Genomic DNA, 19,392 nt, shown 5'->3' with positions numbered 1-19,392 from the left:
TTTACATCACCAGATCCCACATAATAGCTTGATTTGTAGTATGAGTATCCGGGATCCCAGCGTTTCCATAGTGTCGTGGGAACTCGTGCCCACCTAGCCTGGCATATGCCACAGGAAAACAGAGTCCAGGGGCTGGAGAGAAGGATCAGCGGTTAAAAGCAGATCCTCTTGCAGAGGATCTGGGTTGGTTATAGTACCGACATGGCTGCTTAAAACCATGCGTAACTGCAGTTCTGCACACACATGATGCGCATACATATACTCAAGCATACACATATACAGGTGAAGGTGAGGACAAACACCTGAGGTTGTCACCTGACCTCCACATGTGCACCATTACATGAGAGTGCCTATATTCACACACGTGCTTACACACACATACATAGACTTTACACACCCACACAAAGGTAAATTAATATTTATAATTTTTAAAATTTATTTTTCCAAGTGTAGGGGTTCATGGCTGTAGTAAGTGTTTGAAAGAATGATGCAGTAAGATTGTGAGTTCCCTGACTGAGCTACAAAGTGAGCTAACCTGGGCAATATGGTGAGTTCCTTTTTCAAAATCATAGAGAGCTGGAATGTAGCTTGGTGGTAGAGTACTTGTATAGCCTGCTCAAGGTTCTGTGTTCAGTCATCAGCACCTTAAAAAGCAAAACCAAAAAGCTGTTTCTCTTCTTACCTTTAGGAACTTAAATCTTGAAGAAAGACTTTCTTCTTTACTCCACTTCTTAAAAGCTTTCCTCTCCCGTCTTCCCTTCAGCTGATCCACCTGGAGATCAAACCCGCAATCCGGAACCAGATCATCCGGGAGCTGCAGGTGCTGCACGAGTGCAACTCCCCGTACATTGTGGGCTTCTACGGGGCCTTCTACAGCGACGGCGAGATCAGCATCTGCATGGAGCACATGGTGAGCAGCCTGCTGTCAGCCTTTGCAGTGGGCTGGGAACAGGCTGGCTCTGACCTCATCGTTGGTTTGGATGGTGACCAGGTCTTCCCTGCCTCCCCATTCCACACCCTAGAGGCCTAGGAGACCCGGGGGCCTGACTGGAGTCTGGTATAGTCACAGGATGACAGCCCTGCTTCTCTTCAAAGAGAGGTGTTAGATGCCAGGAATTCCCAGTGGGCTTTTCTCCAGTATATTTCCTAGATTTCTCCTATTTTGATAGCTATAAGATTTTGATGTAGTTCAAATCTGGCTAATACAGTTTAAGTCCAGTCTATGTCTCTGCCTTTGGAAGGTTTATGATATACTTTAAGGGCAGCCTTGGGATTTTTTGGAGGAGCTGAAGAGAGCAACCCCCCCCCCCCCCCATACACACACTAGTGAAAAGGTAAGAGCAAGTCAGTGAGTGGGTGTTTATGGGCCAATTACATGTGGGGGAGCTAGTCTGTAGGCCCTTCCTTTTCTTCCCAGTGATGGTGACCATAAAAAGGCTCATGCTTATTGGGCATATATATAGTAATCAAGTGTCATCCTAAACAAATTAATATTTTATTACATTCTCATAGTCTCCTTTAAAAAGACACTACAAGCCGGGAGTGGTAGCTCACACCTTTAATCCCAGCACTTGGGAGGCAGAGGCAGGCGGATTTCTGAGTTTGAGGCCAGCCTGGTCTACAGGGTGAGTTCCAGGACAGCCAGGGCTATACAAAGAAACCCTGTCTCGAAAAACCAAAAAAAAAAAAAAAAAAAAGACACTACATTTATTTAGTGAGTGCCCATGCGTGTGTGTGTATGTGTGTACACTCCATGGAGTACACATGGAGGTTTACTTGTGGGAGATGGTTTTATTTCCTTCTACCATTTGATCCTAGGAATCGAACTCAGGTTGTGAGGTTTTGAGGCAAGCACCTTAACTAAGCGGTCTCACTAGCCCCATAGCCCAATTTTTGTCTCACCTAGTGAGGAAGTTAATACATAAAGAAACTTAATCTATCTCTTTCTCTCTCTCTCTCTCTCTCTCTCTCTCTCTGTCCTTAAATAGATTTGCTGGGTGTGGTGGCCCATGCCTTTAATCCTAGCACTTGGGGGCAGAGGCAGGTGGATTTCTGAGTTTGAGGCCAGCCTGGTCTACAGAGTGAGTTCCAGGACAGCCAAGGCTACACAGAGAAACGCTGTCTCAAAAAAACCAACCCCCCCCCCAAGGGGATTTATTTATTTATTTAATGTATATGAGTACACTGTAGCTGTTTTCAGACAGACCAGAAGAAGGCATCAGATCCCGTTATAGATGGTTATGAGCCACCATGTGGTTGCTAGGAATTGGACTCAGGACCTCTGGAAGGGCAGTCAGTGCTCTTAACCACTGAGCCATCTCTCCAGCCCCTTGCTGCTACTTCTTAACTGTAACTTTGCATGCAGTTAGTAAGTCCTGTTTAGTCCAATGCCTGTACTTGGTTGACTTCACTACATAGAGATGTGGGATTGGGCTTTTTCTATCCTTTAAGCTTAGGATTGCCAGCTTTGTAGCTGATAGAATAGCATAGGAATATTGGGAATCAGTTGTTTATTTATGTCTTTTTCCTTACATAAATATAAATAAGGATATTGTCATGTTTGCCACCATGTTGTGTTCCTGTCATCCTCTCTTGTATCTAGGATCTTGTGCATAGTAGGTAAATGCTTAACTCCTAAGCTGTGTCCCAGCTCCACCACTGTCTTGAAAGTTCACATTTATTCCTGACATCCTGGTACAGAGCAGGCACTCAGTAAGTCTGTGTTTACTTAAAACCATTATCTTAGTTAGCCTTCAATTGCTATGAGAAATATAAATACCACGACCAAAAGCAACTGGGGGAGAAAAGTGTTTATTTCAACTTTTAACTCCCAGGGCACACTCCATTATTGAGAAGTCAGGGGAGAAACTAACGCAGAGTCCAGGGATGAGTGCTGCTTACTGGCTTGCTCCTCATGGCTTCTTCAGCCTGCTTTCTTATAGCACCTAGGACCACCAGCCAAGAGGTAACATCACCCACAATAATCTGGTCCCTTCAACATTTGTTGTGCTCTACATGAGCTCACGTTAGCCGTCAAAGCTGCTGAGCACCAGGTATGCTGTTTCAAGCCCACTCTGCTGAAGGATCACAAGTTCTAGGTACCTGCTAGTTCCATGCGCCCAAATGTCTCCCGCTAATATGGGATCAAAGAGGTGGTTTGTGGTGAATGGGGCTGCACTCCTGGAAGCTTACTTGAGGGGCTAAAGTTAGGCCAAACATTGATAATGGGTCTAATGGTCTGGACTGGGGCTTGGAAGGAGAGAGCTAACTAAGCCTCGGAAGCAGCAACAAGGCCTTGCTTCACCTGCTCTAATAACGAACAGTATCTTTTCCTACTTTTGTTTTATTTTGTTAGTTTTTTTCTCTTTGTAGCTCAGTGCTTTGCCTATGCTGGGTACCACTGAGCGACACCCCCAGTCATGGACCAGTGTTTCTATACTAGAGAGGAACTCATCCTGTCCTGAAGGTCTAACAGGACTCTGTTGCAAGTAGCTGTTTTTAGAAGTCCATGCAGCCATAAGAGCCACGAGAGTCTTTCCCAGACTTGGGTCTCTGCCAGGCCCTCCTACATCAGAGCCCCTTACTGCAAAAACTGGCTGCCACTTGCCTCCAGGGTGGGGTCATGTGAAGAACTCTGCCCTGTAGTCACATCCCGGCTTCAAAAAGGTTTTGATTGGTCCCCACTGCCACAGTCTGTTTGACATTCTATGTCATTAACATGCAATTCCAGCAGGTGATTAGATTCCAAGCATATAGAAAGCTCAAGGAATTTTACATCGTACAGTAACTATCACCTCAGTTCTGCAACTAGCATCTCGCCATATTTGCTTCATTGACTATTGTCCATCTATCTACTGCTCAAATAGGTTTTGAGATGCATTTTAAAGTCAGTTTGTGTCACCAGCATGCACTGTCCATTTTCTGAAGCACCCAGCCAGGGATTCAACTCCCCTAGAAATAAGTCTGAATTTTGAGAGCCACGCAAAAAGGATGCTCCCTCGCCAGAACGGAATGCTCTTGTCTGCAGAGAGGAGGCTTTCTGCTCAGTTGGTAGCTGAGCAACCAGGGAGAAGGGAGTTGGAGTTGATGGTTTTGAGGCAGGAGTAAAAGCTTTTGAGCTATTATTTTCATAAAGCATTTGTCTCTTCTATAGAGAATCATCACAAAAGTACCATTGACTTAGTTAATAATTGGCTTCTAAAAATAAGCACCATGTCAGCAGTGGTAGTCGGTGATCGCAAGTTCTTGGCAACAGGGAAGCAGAACTAGAGTGCTGCAGGGCTGGTTGCAGGGGGCTGGGCAGTCCTGACTAGCTTGTGCTCCTGGCATCTTGTGAGCTCATTGTTCTCCCTCTAGACTTGCCACTCTCAAGGGTAAAGGGAAGGAGTCATTTTGGCTTCTTTTTAATAGCTTTTCTTTCTTTCTTTTTTTTTTTAAACTAGGAGAGTATGCAGTGTACACTCAGAGTGTTCACTCTCTCCTTCTCCGTCTCTCTTTCCCTCCTTTCCTTCCTCTCTCTCAGCTCATGTTCTCATCTTAAAACACCAGGAGCAGATTCCTTCACTTCTGCCTCTATCAAGTGTCAGTTTTCTAGATGGAAACTCGGCCACAGCTGGCCATTTCTAACCTAGTCTGATCAGCCCTGCATGTCTTCATGGACCCATGGTAAAATAGAAATACTTTCCTTAGCAACCCTGTGGGAAGGTCATATGTATTAAGGTAGCTGGGTTGCCTTCTGTCCTTTGCCATGGTTACTGTCGTTAGAAAGGCAGTTCTATTTGTTGCCTAAATGGAGAAAGAAACATGAGAACCACCTGGTTCTTTCTGCTCTATTTGAATCCAGTTTCACAGAGCAGCTTTGTCACCTTGTTTTATACAGTCCTTTCTTGACTAGGCAAAGCCATTCAAACTAAGCTGAAGCAGATTCTGCTAGAGGCAAATTAGAAGTAGCTTGTTAGTTTTCTGTGTTTTTCCCCCATTGGTGAAGGAAACTGAGAGATGCATGGCTTTTGTAGGAGCCTGCTGACTTGGGGAAGGGGTTTCTGGGGTACGGTATTATCCTTACTTAGACCAAAGGGGCCTGTAGCACTGAAGGCAGCCAAATCACAGGACCAGTTTGATGGCATGAGCTCAGCATGGTCACAGCTAAATAAAGGAAAGTAAGTGTATGTATAAAGGGTGTTCGCCCTCTGTCTCCATGCTTCCACTCCCTAGAGACTCTGCCATAGTGAAGTTCTAGATTGAGGTCCAGAATTCTCTACTCTACTTGGTTGGCTCACCCACAACATGATGCTACAGTATTCATCATGGTCAGAAGTCATTTGCTATATTACTCTTAACTTTCTGCCTTTGAGACAGGGTCTCACTATGAGCCAGGAGCTAAACTGGTAGCCAGCAAGCCCCAATGATCTCCTGTCTCTTCCCTGAACAGTGTTGGGGTTACAAGTGTGCACACAGCCACGCCTGGCTTTTTATATGCATGCTGGTGATTTGAACTCAGGTCCTCATATTACATAGTCAACACTTTTACTCTTACTCTCTTAAGAAGTAAGAGAAGTTTTCTAGGTTTGGCCTTGACCACAGCTGGGCATTTCTAGCCGTGTCTGTCCCGGTGACTGCACAGTATCCCAGAGTGTGACGCTTGGCTTTTTAGTGTCTTGGCTTTCAGTTTTGCTGAAATATTCTGTCCATTTCTTTCCTTGCTCCTTCCTTTGCTTGATTGAGAAACTCCTTCCCCTCCCCCTCCCCCTCCCCCTCCCCCTCCCCCTCCCCCTTCCCCTTCCTCTTCCCTCTCCCCTCCCCTCCCCTCCCCTCCCCTCCCCTCCCCTCCCCTCCCCTCCCCTCCTCTCCCCTCCCCTCAGACTTTTAGAACATTTGCTGCTTTTTCAGAGGACCCAGGTTTGGTTCCCAGTACTCAAATGTGGGTTCTAAGAGCCAAACCAGGGTCCTCTGTAGGAACAAGTACTCTGAGATGGTTGAACCGTCTCTTCCAAGACCTCATTTAAATTGTAAAAATGTGTGTGTGTGTGTGTGTGTGTAGAGCATGCACATGTGCACACACGTGGAGGACAAATGACAGCTTTTGTGAATTGTTTTTCTCTGTCCACTGTGGGTTCTGGGCCCTGGACTTAGGTTGTCAGGCTTTTACCCACTGGGCCATGGTGCTGGTCCCTCATAGCTAACTAATGTATCAAGTTTTTACTGTGCTTCATGTATATTAATTTGTTTAATCCATGTAACAGCCCATGATTATAATAGTGACCTTATAATTATTCACAGCAATTGCAAGTTGCAGAACCTGTTTAGAAGTACACTAGATAGTAAGGGACAGAGTTAGTGTTTAAACTTTTAGCAGGTTGACTATAGAGCCTGCACAGCTGACGCTATCTTATGCTGTCAGTGTAAAGCAAAACTTTTTTCATGACCACTGTATATAAGTCATTTGTTTAAAGAAGCTCACAGGATTTTGTTTGATTGTTTGAAGCCTGCCCAAGTTCTTTGATAGCTGGATGAAACTGAAGGATAATAATTCGTTAAACCGATGTGTTGCATGTGAAACTTACATTCTTTTTGGATTTTAATAGTTGAGGTGATAGAAATGTTGTCACTAACTGGTATGATATTCTTGTTCTTAGGATGGTGGGTCCTTGGATCAAGTTCTGAAGAAAGCTGGAAGAATTCCTGAGCAAATTTTAGGAAAAGTTAGCATTGCTGTGAGTATATAGTAGAGTTTTTTTCCAGAGTAACAAATTTTAGAAAAAGTTAGCATTGCTCTGAGTTTCTGTTCTAGAGTGACGAATTGAGAGAAAATAGGTAAGAGAGGAAGGTGAGTCAGTGAAGGAGTTTATTTCAGAAATGAGCTTGCTAGAGCATTTCCCATGGAGGATGACCTTAAACATCTGTATTTCTGCCCCTGCTGCTTCCCTACTGCTGGGATGGCAGATGTGCACCCCACACCCAGTTTTATTCTGTGCTGGGGATCCATGTGGCTCTTACTCCTGCAAGGCAAGCACTTTACCCATTGAGCTAAATCCTCAGCCTTGACTGTAGGTTAAAACCTGTGTCTGAAAAACAGGGCAAGGTATCTTTGTTAGAGGCAAGAAAAGGTCTTTAAAGTTGGGGGTTTAGAAAACAATCTTTCACAGAGTGTTTTGAAAACTTACATTGGCCACTCTTACCTTAGGCTAACAGTAGTGCTTTATAGAACTATAAAGTGATGTGGCTGCTTAATAGGCAGATAAGTTGTTAGTGGAAATGTGTAAGAAGAGCCATTGTTTTTCTAAGCCAGTCCCATTTCAGTTTACTTTTTTTTTTTTTAATCTTCCTCTCCTCCAGGTGATAAAAGGCCTGACCTATCTTCGGGAGAAGCACAAGATTATGCACAGAGGTAAGAAAGGATTGCCAGATGTTTCATTCTAAATCACAGTTGAAATCTGAAGGTTTCACATCTTTTAAAAATGTGTTTAGCTGGGCAGTTCACGCCTTTAATCCCAGCACTTAGGAGGCAGAGGCAGGAGAATTTCTGAGTTCAAGGCCAGCCTGGTCTACAGAGTGAGTTCCAGGACAGAACTATACAGAGAAACCCTGTCTGGAAAAAACAACAACAACAACAAAAAAGGGTGTTTAGTTTTGTTTTGGAATGAAAGCCCTTTACTCAACTGGGCATAGTGGTGCGTGCATGCCTTGGGAGGCAGGGGTAGGTGTATCTCTGTGCATTTAAAGCAGCCAGAGCGATATAGAATGATCCTGTATAAAGTGTCCTTTATTGTAAGACAAGGATCTTATTATGTAACCCTGGCAGACCTGGAGCTAACTATGTAGACCAGCTTGGCCTGAGAACTCAGAGACCCGCCTGCCTCTGCCTCCTAAATGCTGCGATTAAAGGCATACACATCATGTACATTTGCTGATGTAGTCTTTGTTTTGTTGTTTTAAAAGAATTATCTATTTTATGTATATGAATATACCATAGCTGTCTTCAGACACACCAGAAGAGGGCATCAGATCCCATTCCAGATGGTTGTGAGCCACCATCTGGGAATTGAACTCAGGACCTCTGAAAGAGCAGTCAGTGCTCTTAACCACTGAGCCGTCTTTCCAGCCTTGCTTGTTTTTTGAGACAGGGTTTCTCTGTGCAGCTCTGGCTGCCCTGAAGCCCCTCTTTTTGTAAGGCTTTCTTTTCAGGCAGATTCTCTTTAGTGAGGGCAGCATAGACCTCACCAGCCACTTACACAGCAGGTTCTGGATGTGCTCAATCCCAGGTAAAGCTTCACCTTCTCTCCCCTGTCCACACCAGTGCTTGGCCCTCTGATGGGCTTTTAATAGGTCTGTTGTGCCAGGGCATTAATGTGCTTGTGGTTGGTCACCGTAGGTTACATGCTCACTGTTGGTCACATAGATTGATACCCAAGCAAAACTATTTGGCGTTTCAGAAGAAGATTATAGTAATGAGGAAATTTGTTAATAAGTGTTGAGGAGAAGGAATGGATGTTGAAAGCAAACAAATGGAATGTAGGGTGGAGCACAGTACTAGAGCATGTTCTTAGCATGGGTAAGGTTGGGCTCAATTCCCAGGTATTTGGACAAAAGGAAGTAAAAGGGTTTCCATGGCAAAGTGACTAAGCCTTGAGTCAAAAATACATACAAACAAACAAACAAACAACCCAGTAATTCCTAACAGAGGGTCAAAACAATAATGTCTTTTAGCAGGAGTGAGCAGATAGCTGATAGGCCACATTCTGCCTGCTTTCTTTAGATTTTATGTTCTGCAAGCTAAGGATGATTTTCAAAGCTTGCTGACGGGTGATAGTTGTGTGCAATTCAAATTTTAACATCCCTGGCCAGGTATGGTGGCACATGCCTTTAATCGTAGCCCTGGGGAGGCAGGGGCAGGTAGATCTCTATGAGTTCAAGGCCAGCCTAGTCTATATAGCAAGTTCAGAACACCTAGGGCTATTGAAGAGACTCTGCCTCAAACAAACAATGAGCTTAATGTCTGTAAGTAAAGTCCTGTTAGAACACAGCCACACTCACTTGCTTGAGTGTTCTCTGTGACTGCCTTGTGCCTGTATTGGTATTTTCAAACAGTCTCTTGTGAAAGAAATGACTCATCCTAAAATATTTACTCTCCAGTTCTTTACTACAAAAGCTTCCTGTTGAGGCCCTGAAGTGGGTTGACAGCCATAGGAGGCCTTCCCTTTTCTGAAGAGAAAGACAGAGGGGGAGATAGGGACGGGGAGGGGGCAGAGAAGTGGGCCTGGAAGGAGAGGAGGGAAGGGAAGCTGTGGTCAGTCTGAATGTAAAGGAAATATAATAAATTAATTAATGGGGGAAAAAAAGCTTCCTGACCCAAGTTAAGAGAAGGAAGAATTGCCTTGGAGAACGTAAGCACCAAGGCTCTCAGCTTGTTTCTGTGGGTTCTTGAAGAATGGCTGGGATTAAAGGCATGTGCCACCACTGCCTGGTGGAGAGCAGTTCGTTAAGGGTTGCCATAGCCTAGTAACACAGAATACTAGAGAAGGAGGGGGAGAGGGAAGAAGGGGGAGCACCATGAAGGGGCAGGAGGAGACATGAGAGAGAGAAGTAATCGGTTTTCTGAGAAGCCCCTAGGAGTGGAGGACAGGTACTAGCTGGAGGGGTGGTGTCAGGAGGACTTGACTTTGGTCCTTTTGGAATCAGTGTCACATTAAAGTTGTGGGTTTGGCGCGGGGGGAGCTGTGATTGAACCTGCTGGTCATGGAGAGCAGTGACCTACTAACAACCCTGGGACCCTGATTGCCAGTCTGTTAGAGATAACAGTCAGAGAGGAATCTCATGCCCAAAGAAATTGGTTTGATATGGAAGTCTCATTACCTGGTTATTACTCTAAAGGTGGTCTTACTACTATCAATCAAGAGGGAAGGCAGCTCATAAGACCTGACACCATGGAGGAGCAACAGTAGAGTCATTCTCAGCCTGAGGCTAGGAACCATGTTAATTAGAGACATCTGTTGTGGGATTGTCTTCTATATGGGAACAGCTGGTTTTCTTGCTGGAGGTAAATGCTGACTGGCTCCACACAGTACTGCCCTGAGTGCCCGCCACTCAAAGGTGGCTACAGCAACTCTTTGGAGTTCTTCCAAACATGTCTTTTCCCAGCATCCTGGTTGCAGGTAAAACTTCATGGAAAGTTCCTTCCAACTCTACCCCTTAGAGTGATCCTAGCAAAACTGTAGGTAATTTATCTGTCTTACCTCTTCCATTTCTTGGGACAACCCAGGATCAGATGAAACTGGCCAGTGAATCTCTAATAGCACCAAGGTGATGGCATTTAATAAAAGAACATTAATCCTAGCATTTTGGAGTCAGAGACAGGCAGATCTCTGTGAGTTTGAACCAGCCTACTTTACATTGCAAGTTCCAGGCCAGTCCCAGTCAGGGCTAAGAACACTTTGTCATGTGTTATTGCCCCCTCCCCCTAAAACCCAAATACAAACATTTAATGTACGGTTCTAGACTGCTGTGTGGTTGCTGCCCTCACGGAGGTTCTGGTCCAACTTGGAGAAGCGAGACTATATAGTAAGTCAGATTAGAGATTGATGGGTGAATTGATGCAAAGGGCTGGGATTTGCATTGAGACGGTGGGCTTCCCTTCACCCTGTCAGTAAAGGCTAGGCTGTAGGAGCATGATTGGCAGAAGGTGAGCTGCAGTAAAGGGTAGGCTGTAGGAGCATGAGTGGCAGAAGGTGAGCTGCAGTAAAGGGTAGGCTGTAGGAGCATGAGTGGCAGAAGGTGAGCTGCAGTAAAGGCTAGGCTGTAAGAGCATGAGTGGCAGAAGGTGAGCTGCAGTAAAGGCTAGGCTGTAGGAGCATGATTGGCAGAAGGTGAGCTGCAGTTGCAGGCAGTGTGAGCACATGGTTACTTGTTACTCTCTGTTCGGATCGAGAGTAAGCGAGGACTAAAACTGTCCTTAAATCGTCACTCTCTCTTGAGTGTTTCTTTAAGGGCCTGGCCCTTTCTAAACCAAGAAGGATTGGGAAGTGGCCTCTTGACCTCTGATCTGGACTTTTTTATGATGCCTGACTTTGGAGCCTGGGTCCACATAGTAACATCACTAGTCATCGTTCTCACCCCTACCCCCATTTAAGGCAAATAAATTTCCATGGGCCTATCATCTTATGGCTCTTATTTTCCACCTCCTACTGAGCAAATTAGGTCGAACATGTCAAATGGGTTTTTAGCTCATTTTGTATGCAATGTATGATTAGTGTATGATTAGTATGCAAGGTAATAAGTCCTTTTCCCGTTAGCAGAGAGCAGATTGGCTTTGAGATAAGCCTGCTTTTCTTCTAAAGTAACAGAAATAGCACTTAATACAGGTGTCCTGGTTGGTGGGTTTTGGTGTGTCTGTGTGTGTCTCTGTTGTTTGTTTGTTAACTTGACATAAGCTAGGGTCATCTGGAAAGAGGGAATATTAAATGAGAAAACAGGGTTTCTCTTCCTATCCTGGAATTCACTCTGTAGACCAGGCTGACCTTGAACTCACAGATCCCTACCTGACTCCCCTGCATGCAACACCATCACCAGGCTAGGTCTTATTTTCTTGGCTAATGATTGATGTAGGAGAGCCTAGTTTACTGTGGGTGAAGCCACCCCGGGCTGTGATCCTGAGTGGTATAAGAAAGCGGCTGAGCAAACCACAGGGAGCAAGTCAGTAAGCAGTTCCTCCACGCACCTGCTTCAGGAGTGTGACCTGAGAGCTTCTTTTGGTCATAGTGTTTTATCACAGCAGTAGAAACATATGGAAGGAGGGTGAGGGTGTGTGTGTGTGTGTGTGTGTGTGTGTGTGTGTGTGTGTACACGCGCGCGCATGTGCATATGAGAGTGTGTGCCTGTAGGTGTGGAGGAGTTGACATTATGTCTTCCTCAATTGGTCTCTGCTTCATTTTTTTCAGACAAGGTCTCTTTCTGGACCTTGGAGTTCTCTGATTTAGCTAGCATGGCTGGTTAGTGAGCCTCAGGGATCCTACTGTCCCTGCCTCCAGAGCACTGAGATTACAAGTGTGTACTCCTGTGACCCACAGGTCCTTATGCATGGCAGGCACTTCACTGCCTGGGCCATCCCTTAGCCCCACCACAGGTGTCTTTGATGGGAAGGCTACTTTTTTATTTTTGTCAAGGAACTTCATTATGAATCCTCAGTTTCCTTGTCAACAGGGTGGGCCTGCTCTGCCAGATGTTGCTGTAGAATCATAGAAATGAGAGAACAGGGATCGAAGGATTTCCCTTGCTGACCTCTTTTTCTACTCTGCTCATTGACTGTGACCCCTGTTGTGTATGCCGGCCCGCGGCCTACATGAACTGGGTATTTCTGGGGTTGAAAGAGACTTAGACCTCGGGAAAAGATAATGAAGCCAAGACAAATATTTCTCTGATCGAGGCCCGAGAGTTTACTAAGAGAGTGTGCTTATAAGGGGAAGGCCATCCCCTGCCAGCCCTTTCTTGGTGCCTGGCACCAGCCCGTAGGCGATCTACAGGGTGTGTCTTCGGAGTCTCTAGGACCTTTCAGCAGGAAGCTGAGTCTCTCAAATAGAAGAGCAAATAGAGCCATCAAGGTCAGAAGGCTCTACCCTAGGTAATCTTAGTGGCAGCAAGGTCAAAGTCTGGATCAGCCTGCTTCAAGGCTGAGGGAGGCTACAGACCTCTATATATCTTCCTTTGGCTTTTCTTATATTCTGTCTCCAAAATCTGTACAACTGCTCAGAATGTCATGTACTGTAAGAAAGGAACCCTGGACTCTGTAATGTGTCAGTGATATCATTTGTGTGCCCATTGCTGTTGGGCTAGGTGAGCGGTGAGTTGGTGAGCGGGTACAACCTAACGTGTCTTGGCTAGGAGAGAGAAAATCCTTTAAATGTGTTTGTCTGGGCGTGGGTTTGAGATCTTCAAGGTGAAGAGGATTAAAAGAGTTGCTGCTTAGGACTGATGGGCTTCCTACTGGGACTCTGCTGCTTGAATTTAGCTACAACCAGGTGGAAGACACCTTGAAGGCCTCTTGCAGTTAGCGAGCCTGGAGGAGGTGAATGGGCTGGAGCTGAGGAAGTAGCACGTGGTAACCAGAGGAGGTAGATCTCTCTCACACCTGGATTTCCAGGATTTCAGCCTGTCCCAAGGCAGATTGGTTCCCAGAAAGGCTCATTGCCACAGCCAACTACAGCTTGCTAATGGCTTTACCAAGCTGAGCTCAAGGCATGACTGGTGTGTGAGCTGTAGTCAGGGCCTTGACTCTCTAGTTTGGCAGGAGCCCTCCATTAGGAGTCTGGAATTCAAATCCCAAACTACTCTTAGGTTGCCCTGCTGTTAATGACAGCGACAATGCTGTGGTCTTCATCTGCTCGCAGTTCCCAGTACCCTCCCACTGCTACTGGGAGGAGCAAAGGGAGAGTGTTCCAAAGATCTGGGCCTTCAGCTTTGGCTTGCCCAAACTCCTAGCCTGCCCCAGCTGTCCTCAGCTGTTTTCAGCTGTCTTCCTTACATCCATTCTTTCTCAGGAAGTGGAACCTGGTGGGAAACTAGAACCTTTCATCAGCACTCTCGGGAAAGTTTAGGTGGGAAAAAATTACATTTACAAGTAATGGCTAGTTGAAGGCTTTGGAGTTCTTTGTTTTTTTCTTTTAAATCTCTGCTGCTCAGTTCTCTGAGGTCCTGGGTAGCCAGAGGTAGCTCCATGAAGGCTAGGAGTAGACTCATTTGAGTCAGCTCCTTCTTTCATTTCTCCATCTTAGGACAGGTTCTTAATGCTCTTCTAAGCATGCTGGGAAGGGGGTCAGATCATTTGAAACGTAAAGTTGCTATTTTAAAAAAATCTCCTTAGGGATTCGGAAATGTACCTCAGTTGGTAATGTTTGCCTAGCATGCATGAAGTCCTAGATTTATCACCAGCACTGCTGGCCCGCATCCTTAATCCTGTTCCCAGGTGTTTGGAGGCAGGAGGATCAGAAGGTCAAGGTCGTCCTCAGCTACATAGGACGCTTGAAACTAGCCTGGTTTCATGAGACCATGTCTTCACAATACGTAAACAAGAGCAAATAAAATAGCTCATTGCCTTCAAAACAAACATTTCAGTTCTCACTGTTTAAGATCCTGTCGCTTTCGGATCCAGCCTTCATCACAAACAAGCCTGTCTGGCATCCGTCTGTGTGTCCCTCTCCATGCTCTTCTCCAGGCTCTTCTTCCTTCCATTCTCTCCTCTCACTCTCTTGGGTGTCCCACCCACACCTGTCTCCTGCCCTTCTCTTCCTGCATGCCTGGCTCATAAAGTTACATCTTAGGGAGTGCAGCTAAATGTGCCCCACCCCCCAAGAAAAAAAATAAAGGAGACATAGAACAAAGGAATCCCCTGGAAGGCGGAGGGCTTCACTGCCTCTTTCAAACACCTGCCAGCCTTGCCAGCTAAGCAGCTGCCAACAGGTGGGAGATAGCAGCTCTGTCTGTGCTATTGTGGTCATCCCTGTGTACACTATCCCTCTGGCAATCGCAGCCTTGTAGACAGTGACTGTGCCCTTCTGATCATTGCATAGTGCAAGAATTCTATGTAGCATAAACAAGTGGCTCCCAAGGCATTTGTAGATCCTTGTTTTAGCAGGTAGGAAATGTTTAGAAGTTAAACTTGCCATTATGTGCTTTGAACCGTGGTTATTTTGGTGTCAAAAAAAAAAAAAAAAGAATATTTTATCCAGTTAGTTTTACATATAACTTTTGTTGTTGTTTGGTTTGTTTTCCTTTTTGGTGCTAGATAAGCACTCTTTCTCTGAACTGATGAACCCTCTGCCCTTACTCTTTGATCTGCTTTTTCTTTCTTTCTTTTTTTTTTTTTTTTTAAAGAAGCTATTCCCCAGCCGGGCATGGTCACACACGCCTTTAATCCCAGCACTCGGGAGGCAGAGGCAGGCGGATTTCTGAGTTTGAGGCCAGCCTGGTCTACAGAGTGAGTTCCAGGACAGCCAGGGCTATACAGAGAAACCCTGTCTCGAAAAACCAAAAAAAAAAAAAAAAGAAGAAGATTTTCCCCATTGCTAAAGAGAATTGGCCCAATGGGGCAGGAAAGGGAGTACCATTCAGTATGCTATGGGCTTCCTAGCAGCTTGGGAGCCCAGTGGTTACTTCACACAGAACACTGCTTGGCTTACCAACACCTGGACCTGAAAGGTTGGGGGAGAACTAGAGGCTTAGATAAGCTGTTGAGAAGTGCTGGGCTTCTCCTGTGCCCTTTGAGGCTTCTGCTGGGACAGTGTGGGAAGAAGCTCAGGTAAATCTCCCAAGTTGGGAAGGGGACTCAGGTTCTAGACACCAAAAGTAGACAAGGGAGGGCAGGTAGACAAGAAGACATTTCGGATGCAGGGAACAGCAAAAGAGAAGAGAGGAGGCAGGACTTAACACACTGGGCAATTAGATTCAGGCCAACCTGGATTAGCTCAGGGAGAGAGGGAGATAAGAAACATTGGGAAGTTTGCAGAGCCAGCAAAAGGGGCTTTGTTTGGACTGTGTTTCAAGGCAAACGGGAGCCATAGCAGTCTGTATAGGGGCTATTCTGGAGGAGTTCTAGCTGTCATGTGTAGAAGGTAGAGGGGGAAAATATGGGGAGAGGAAGAGTGGGGAGCAGCTTTGGGAAGCTATTCCACAGTGCCCTTTGAGATTAGGAAATGAATTCATTCTAGCCTTATTTGACACCTCACACTTTCTACTGCCAGAAAGAGTTATCTGGGCTAACTAGGTGGGGGTAGGGTGAGGCACATTTTCTGCCTGACACTCTAGCAGCATTCTCTACTGCGCTAGGTCTCCTGATCACCAGGAGGGACTTCATGCAGTATATCTGGCTCTCAAGGCCTGAAGGGTAAAGCCTCTCATTTTCTCCAGCCCCAGTAATCCCTGCAGATGGGTGGGTCTAGGAGGCTGAAGCTGGAGTTCAGAACCACATAAGGGAGAGCAGGGTTATGTAAGCTCAAGTGCAGATGCCTGCTTGCCATGTGAATAGAAATCAGATGCAAAACCCAGCTAGAGGCAACTCAGCCTCAGAGAGCAGCTGCTGCGGCCTGGAGGGAGAGAAAGCAGCAGTGCCAAAGAATGCGGCTATCATGGAGGGGATGCTCTGGGCTGAGAGGGTCAGGGCAGCTTCCTCTGGGATGGTGTGTGTGTAGTATATATGCAGACAAGGGCTCACTCTGTGATGTGAGCCACCCTGCTCAGAGGAACCAGGACTTTCCAAAAAGTACATGTAGCATAGGTGGAAGGGCTCCCACAGTGCTCCTCTCTTGCTTCAGGTCATACCTGAAATGCCATGAGAAACATTGGGGAGAAGGCTTATGTTAGAGGGCCTTCCATGCGCTGCCTCTGTCAGCCCTACAGGCACATCACTCCCTTGGCTCTTCCTAAGTTGCTCCCATATCCCAAACATGTGACCTGAGGTCTGTTCTGCACTCTGTAAGCTGTTGTTAGAGAAAGAACAGCTGGCCCCTGCCACCTACCTAGTGTTAAAGTAGTGCTTCAATAGAAGACCGTGCAGGTGTGCCCTCACACCTTGCATTAGTAATGGCTGTGAGTGTTACAGTCTCTCATTGGTTGAATTATCTCCTAACACCAGTAGTATGTATGCTGGATGCTTCTGGGAATTTGGCAGCATGCCCCTGCCCTTTCTGCGGGGCACCTATTTGAGGCAGGTACTCAGTAGCCAGTAGTCTTTCGGACTGCTTAGGAATGTGGTCATAGGATGTTAGACGGAGGGCAGTTTTTGCCCTGTGACCGTGAATAAACCCTTGACCCATACATAGCTCTGTATTGGAAGTGGGGGAGGAACCTGATACATTTAAGATTTCTCCCGGTGCCTGAATAACCTCTGAGAGTCTCTGTGGGAGGTGGAGTTAGTTGTAGAGAGGTTTCTGGCTCCATAGAGATGCTAGACTGATAGTGAGGGCTGGGTCTTGGAAAGGTCACACCATGGTGCTGAGTGTAGATATGCTCATTCCATGGTTTGTGTTGGCTCAGGGTTTAGCAAGGTAAAACAGACTCTGAGAGCTCTTCTTGCCTTGCTAGAGCTGGTGTGAACTGATGATGAGGACGGTACAGGCTAGCCAGGGGAAGGGCTACCTGGAATATTATAAGGCTGTCTCCTCTCTGCCCCCAATTTGGGAAGATTTTTAGAATCTATTTAAGAAGAAACAAGTAAGCCAGGCAGTGCTAGTGCACGCCTTTAATCCCAGCACTCAGGAAGTAGAAGCAGATGAATCTCTGAGTTTGAGGCCATCCTGATCTGCACAGTTCCAGGACAGTTAGGACTATAAAGCAGTTTTGAAAACTGTCTCAAAAAAAAAAAACTTTTAAAAAGAATAAATAATTTAGCTGGGTTTGGTGGCATGAACCTGTGATCCCAGTACTGGAAGCTGAGCAGGCAGGACCATACAGCCTTACATTCCTTTTTAATCTTAGTAGTAGTCACACTGTGTCTTGCTAGTACGGGTACCTGAAGTAATAGCCTTTGAATTTTCCTCTTCCTGTTTCTTTTGGTCTGTTGAGACAAGGTTTCTCTGTGTAACCCTGGGAACTAACTCTGTGGACCAGGCTAACCTTGAATTCAAAGGTCTGTCTGCTTTTGCCTCCCAAGAGCCAATGTGCCCTGCTCCAGACTTTGACATTTTGACTGGTGATGATAGCTGACTCCTGATGAGTCATATGGCCAGGTCTGAGTTCTCAGAGAATAGACATCTATTATCTACTGTCTTTGGAGTTTGCAAGTCAAGGATTGCCTGGATTGGGGCATGTGGTGTGGTCTAGAGAGCACTGATCCTCCCCCTCCCCAACCATCCTGCATTAAGTCTCTCATTTCTTGTTTTCTCTTCACAGATGTCAAGCCATCCAACATTCTAGTGAACTCACGTGGGGAGATCAAACTCTGTGATTTTGGGGTCAGCGGGCAGCTAATTGACTCTATGGCCAACTCCTTCGTGGGCACGAGGTCCTACATGTCGGTATGAACTAAAGTTCCCTTTTCCCAGTGTTTCTGCAGGCTTCATTCTTCTCATCAGCAGCCACATATTATAGACCTTGGAGCCATAAGTTTGCACTGTATGGTGATGGATAGGGATTGAGACGTGAGGGGTGAATCACAGTGGGCCTCTGGGGGAGAGTAAGTGTCTTCCTTTCACAAATGTTCACATATAATGTCTCAGGCATTGAGACAACCTCAAGAGATTGTGCTGTCCTAGCTCCAGAGTCTGACTTTGACTTCCTTTTCTGAAGAGACTTGAGAATGTATCTGACATCTTACGTGATTGTCAGACCCTCAAACCCAAGAGACTTGGACATGACCACACCCCACCTGGCTTACTGCTGGTCCTGTTATCCTCTAGTGGCCCTGCGTAGAGGATATGTTTGAAACCCTTTCCTCCACTCTGCTTCTGTCCTCCCTATTTACTGAATGTCTCTGGGTCATTTCCCTGCCAGACATCCAGCTCCTGCTTAGAGTCCACTCTAGCTCAGCCAACATCCTATCTTGGTAGTCTTCTCCCCAGAGCCCAACTCTCCTGGCTCCCAGTGTCACCTGATTACTGCATGCAGCTGTCCTATTGCCCATGGTCATATTATCATGGAGTTTTTCCCCTTCTTGTACCACAAGCTTCAGCCCAGGTGTCTTTCCTAGGATCTGGCAGGGTCTGACACATTAAGGGTTAGGAATGCTGGTGAGTGGCTGATGTGGGGTTGACTGAATGAGAGGGTCTTTGGATAGTCCATTTCTAAGTGTAGCAGGGAAAGATGGAAATCTGTGGGGAGTGCTTCAGAGGCAGTGCACAGGAGGATGAGAGTAAGGTAGTTTTTATACAACCAAGGGAAAAGTGCAGCTCCAGATGGTAAGATAGGCCTAAGACCCAGAGTTTCATGCACAGTCAAAGAGTTGTCATAGCCTTAGGGGGGGGGGTCTCAGTCCATCCCTACAGCTATATCATCAGTAGAGATAAAGGTTCCTATGTAAGAGGTGAGAACAGCTAGAGCTAGGAAGCCAGCAGCCCCTACTGCTTATGTAGGGGTTATAGCCAACTCCCCATTGCTCCCTGCTGCTCTCCTCCTCCACTGTGACTCAAGCTACTGTCAGTATCACGATACCCTTACCCCACACCCCCTCTTTAGTATCTATAGGGAAGTTCTAATGCACACATATTCCCCCTCCCCCCAGGTCCACTGGCTACAGCGGAGTTCTGCTCTTTGCTGATCTCTTCTTCTGTAGATGGGGAGGCTGAAGAGCTTGCACCTGGGGCCACACAATTGCCAATTCTCAAGTTCATTAGGCCTTGGAACTTACTGATCCATGATTTATTGGCTGTGTTTTTGTTGGTTATATATGGTCAGTTTTTTTTTTTTTTTTTT

At 46.1% G+C, this 19,392-nt stretch overlaps 1 protein-coding gene across 1 annotated transcript in view; it reads left to right on the top strand.

Moving 5' to 3' along the window:
* The window catches only part of Map2k1 (mitogen-activated protein kinase kinase 1), a 62,928-nt gene that overhangs the window by 36,476 nt on the left and 7,060 nt on the right, over positions 1-19,392 (top strand). Inside the window, exons 3-6 of the mRNA XM_021171980.3 lie at positions 764-910; positions 6,636-6,713; positions 7,336-7,387; positions 17,875-17,999. Coding sequence (XP_021027639.1) covers positions 764-910; positions 6,636-6,713; positions 7,336-7,387; positions 17,875-17,999 — 402 coding nt within the window. The remainder of the gene's footprint in view (positions 1-763; positions 911-6,635; positions 6,714-7,335; positions 7,388-17,874; positions 18,000-19,392) is intronic.

This window comes from Mus caroli, unplaced genomic scaffold, assembly GCF_978045245.1.
Source record: "Mus caroli unplaced genomic scaffold, Mus_caroli_1 scaffold_11, whole genome shotgun sequence".
NCBI lineage: Eukaryota > Metazoa > Chordata > Mammalia > Rodentia > Muridae > Mus > Mus caroli.
The sequence above is the reverse complement of the archived record's forward strand: the minus strand, read 5'-3'. Positions and strand labels throughout refer to the sequence as shown.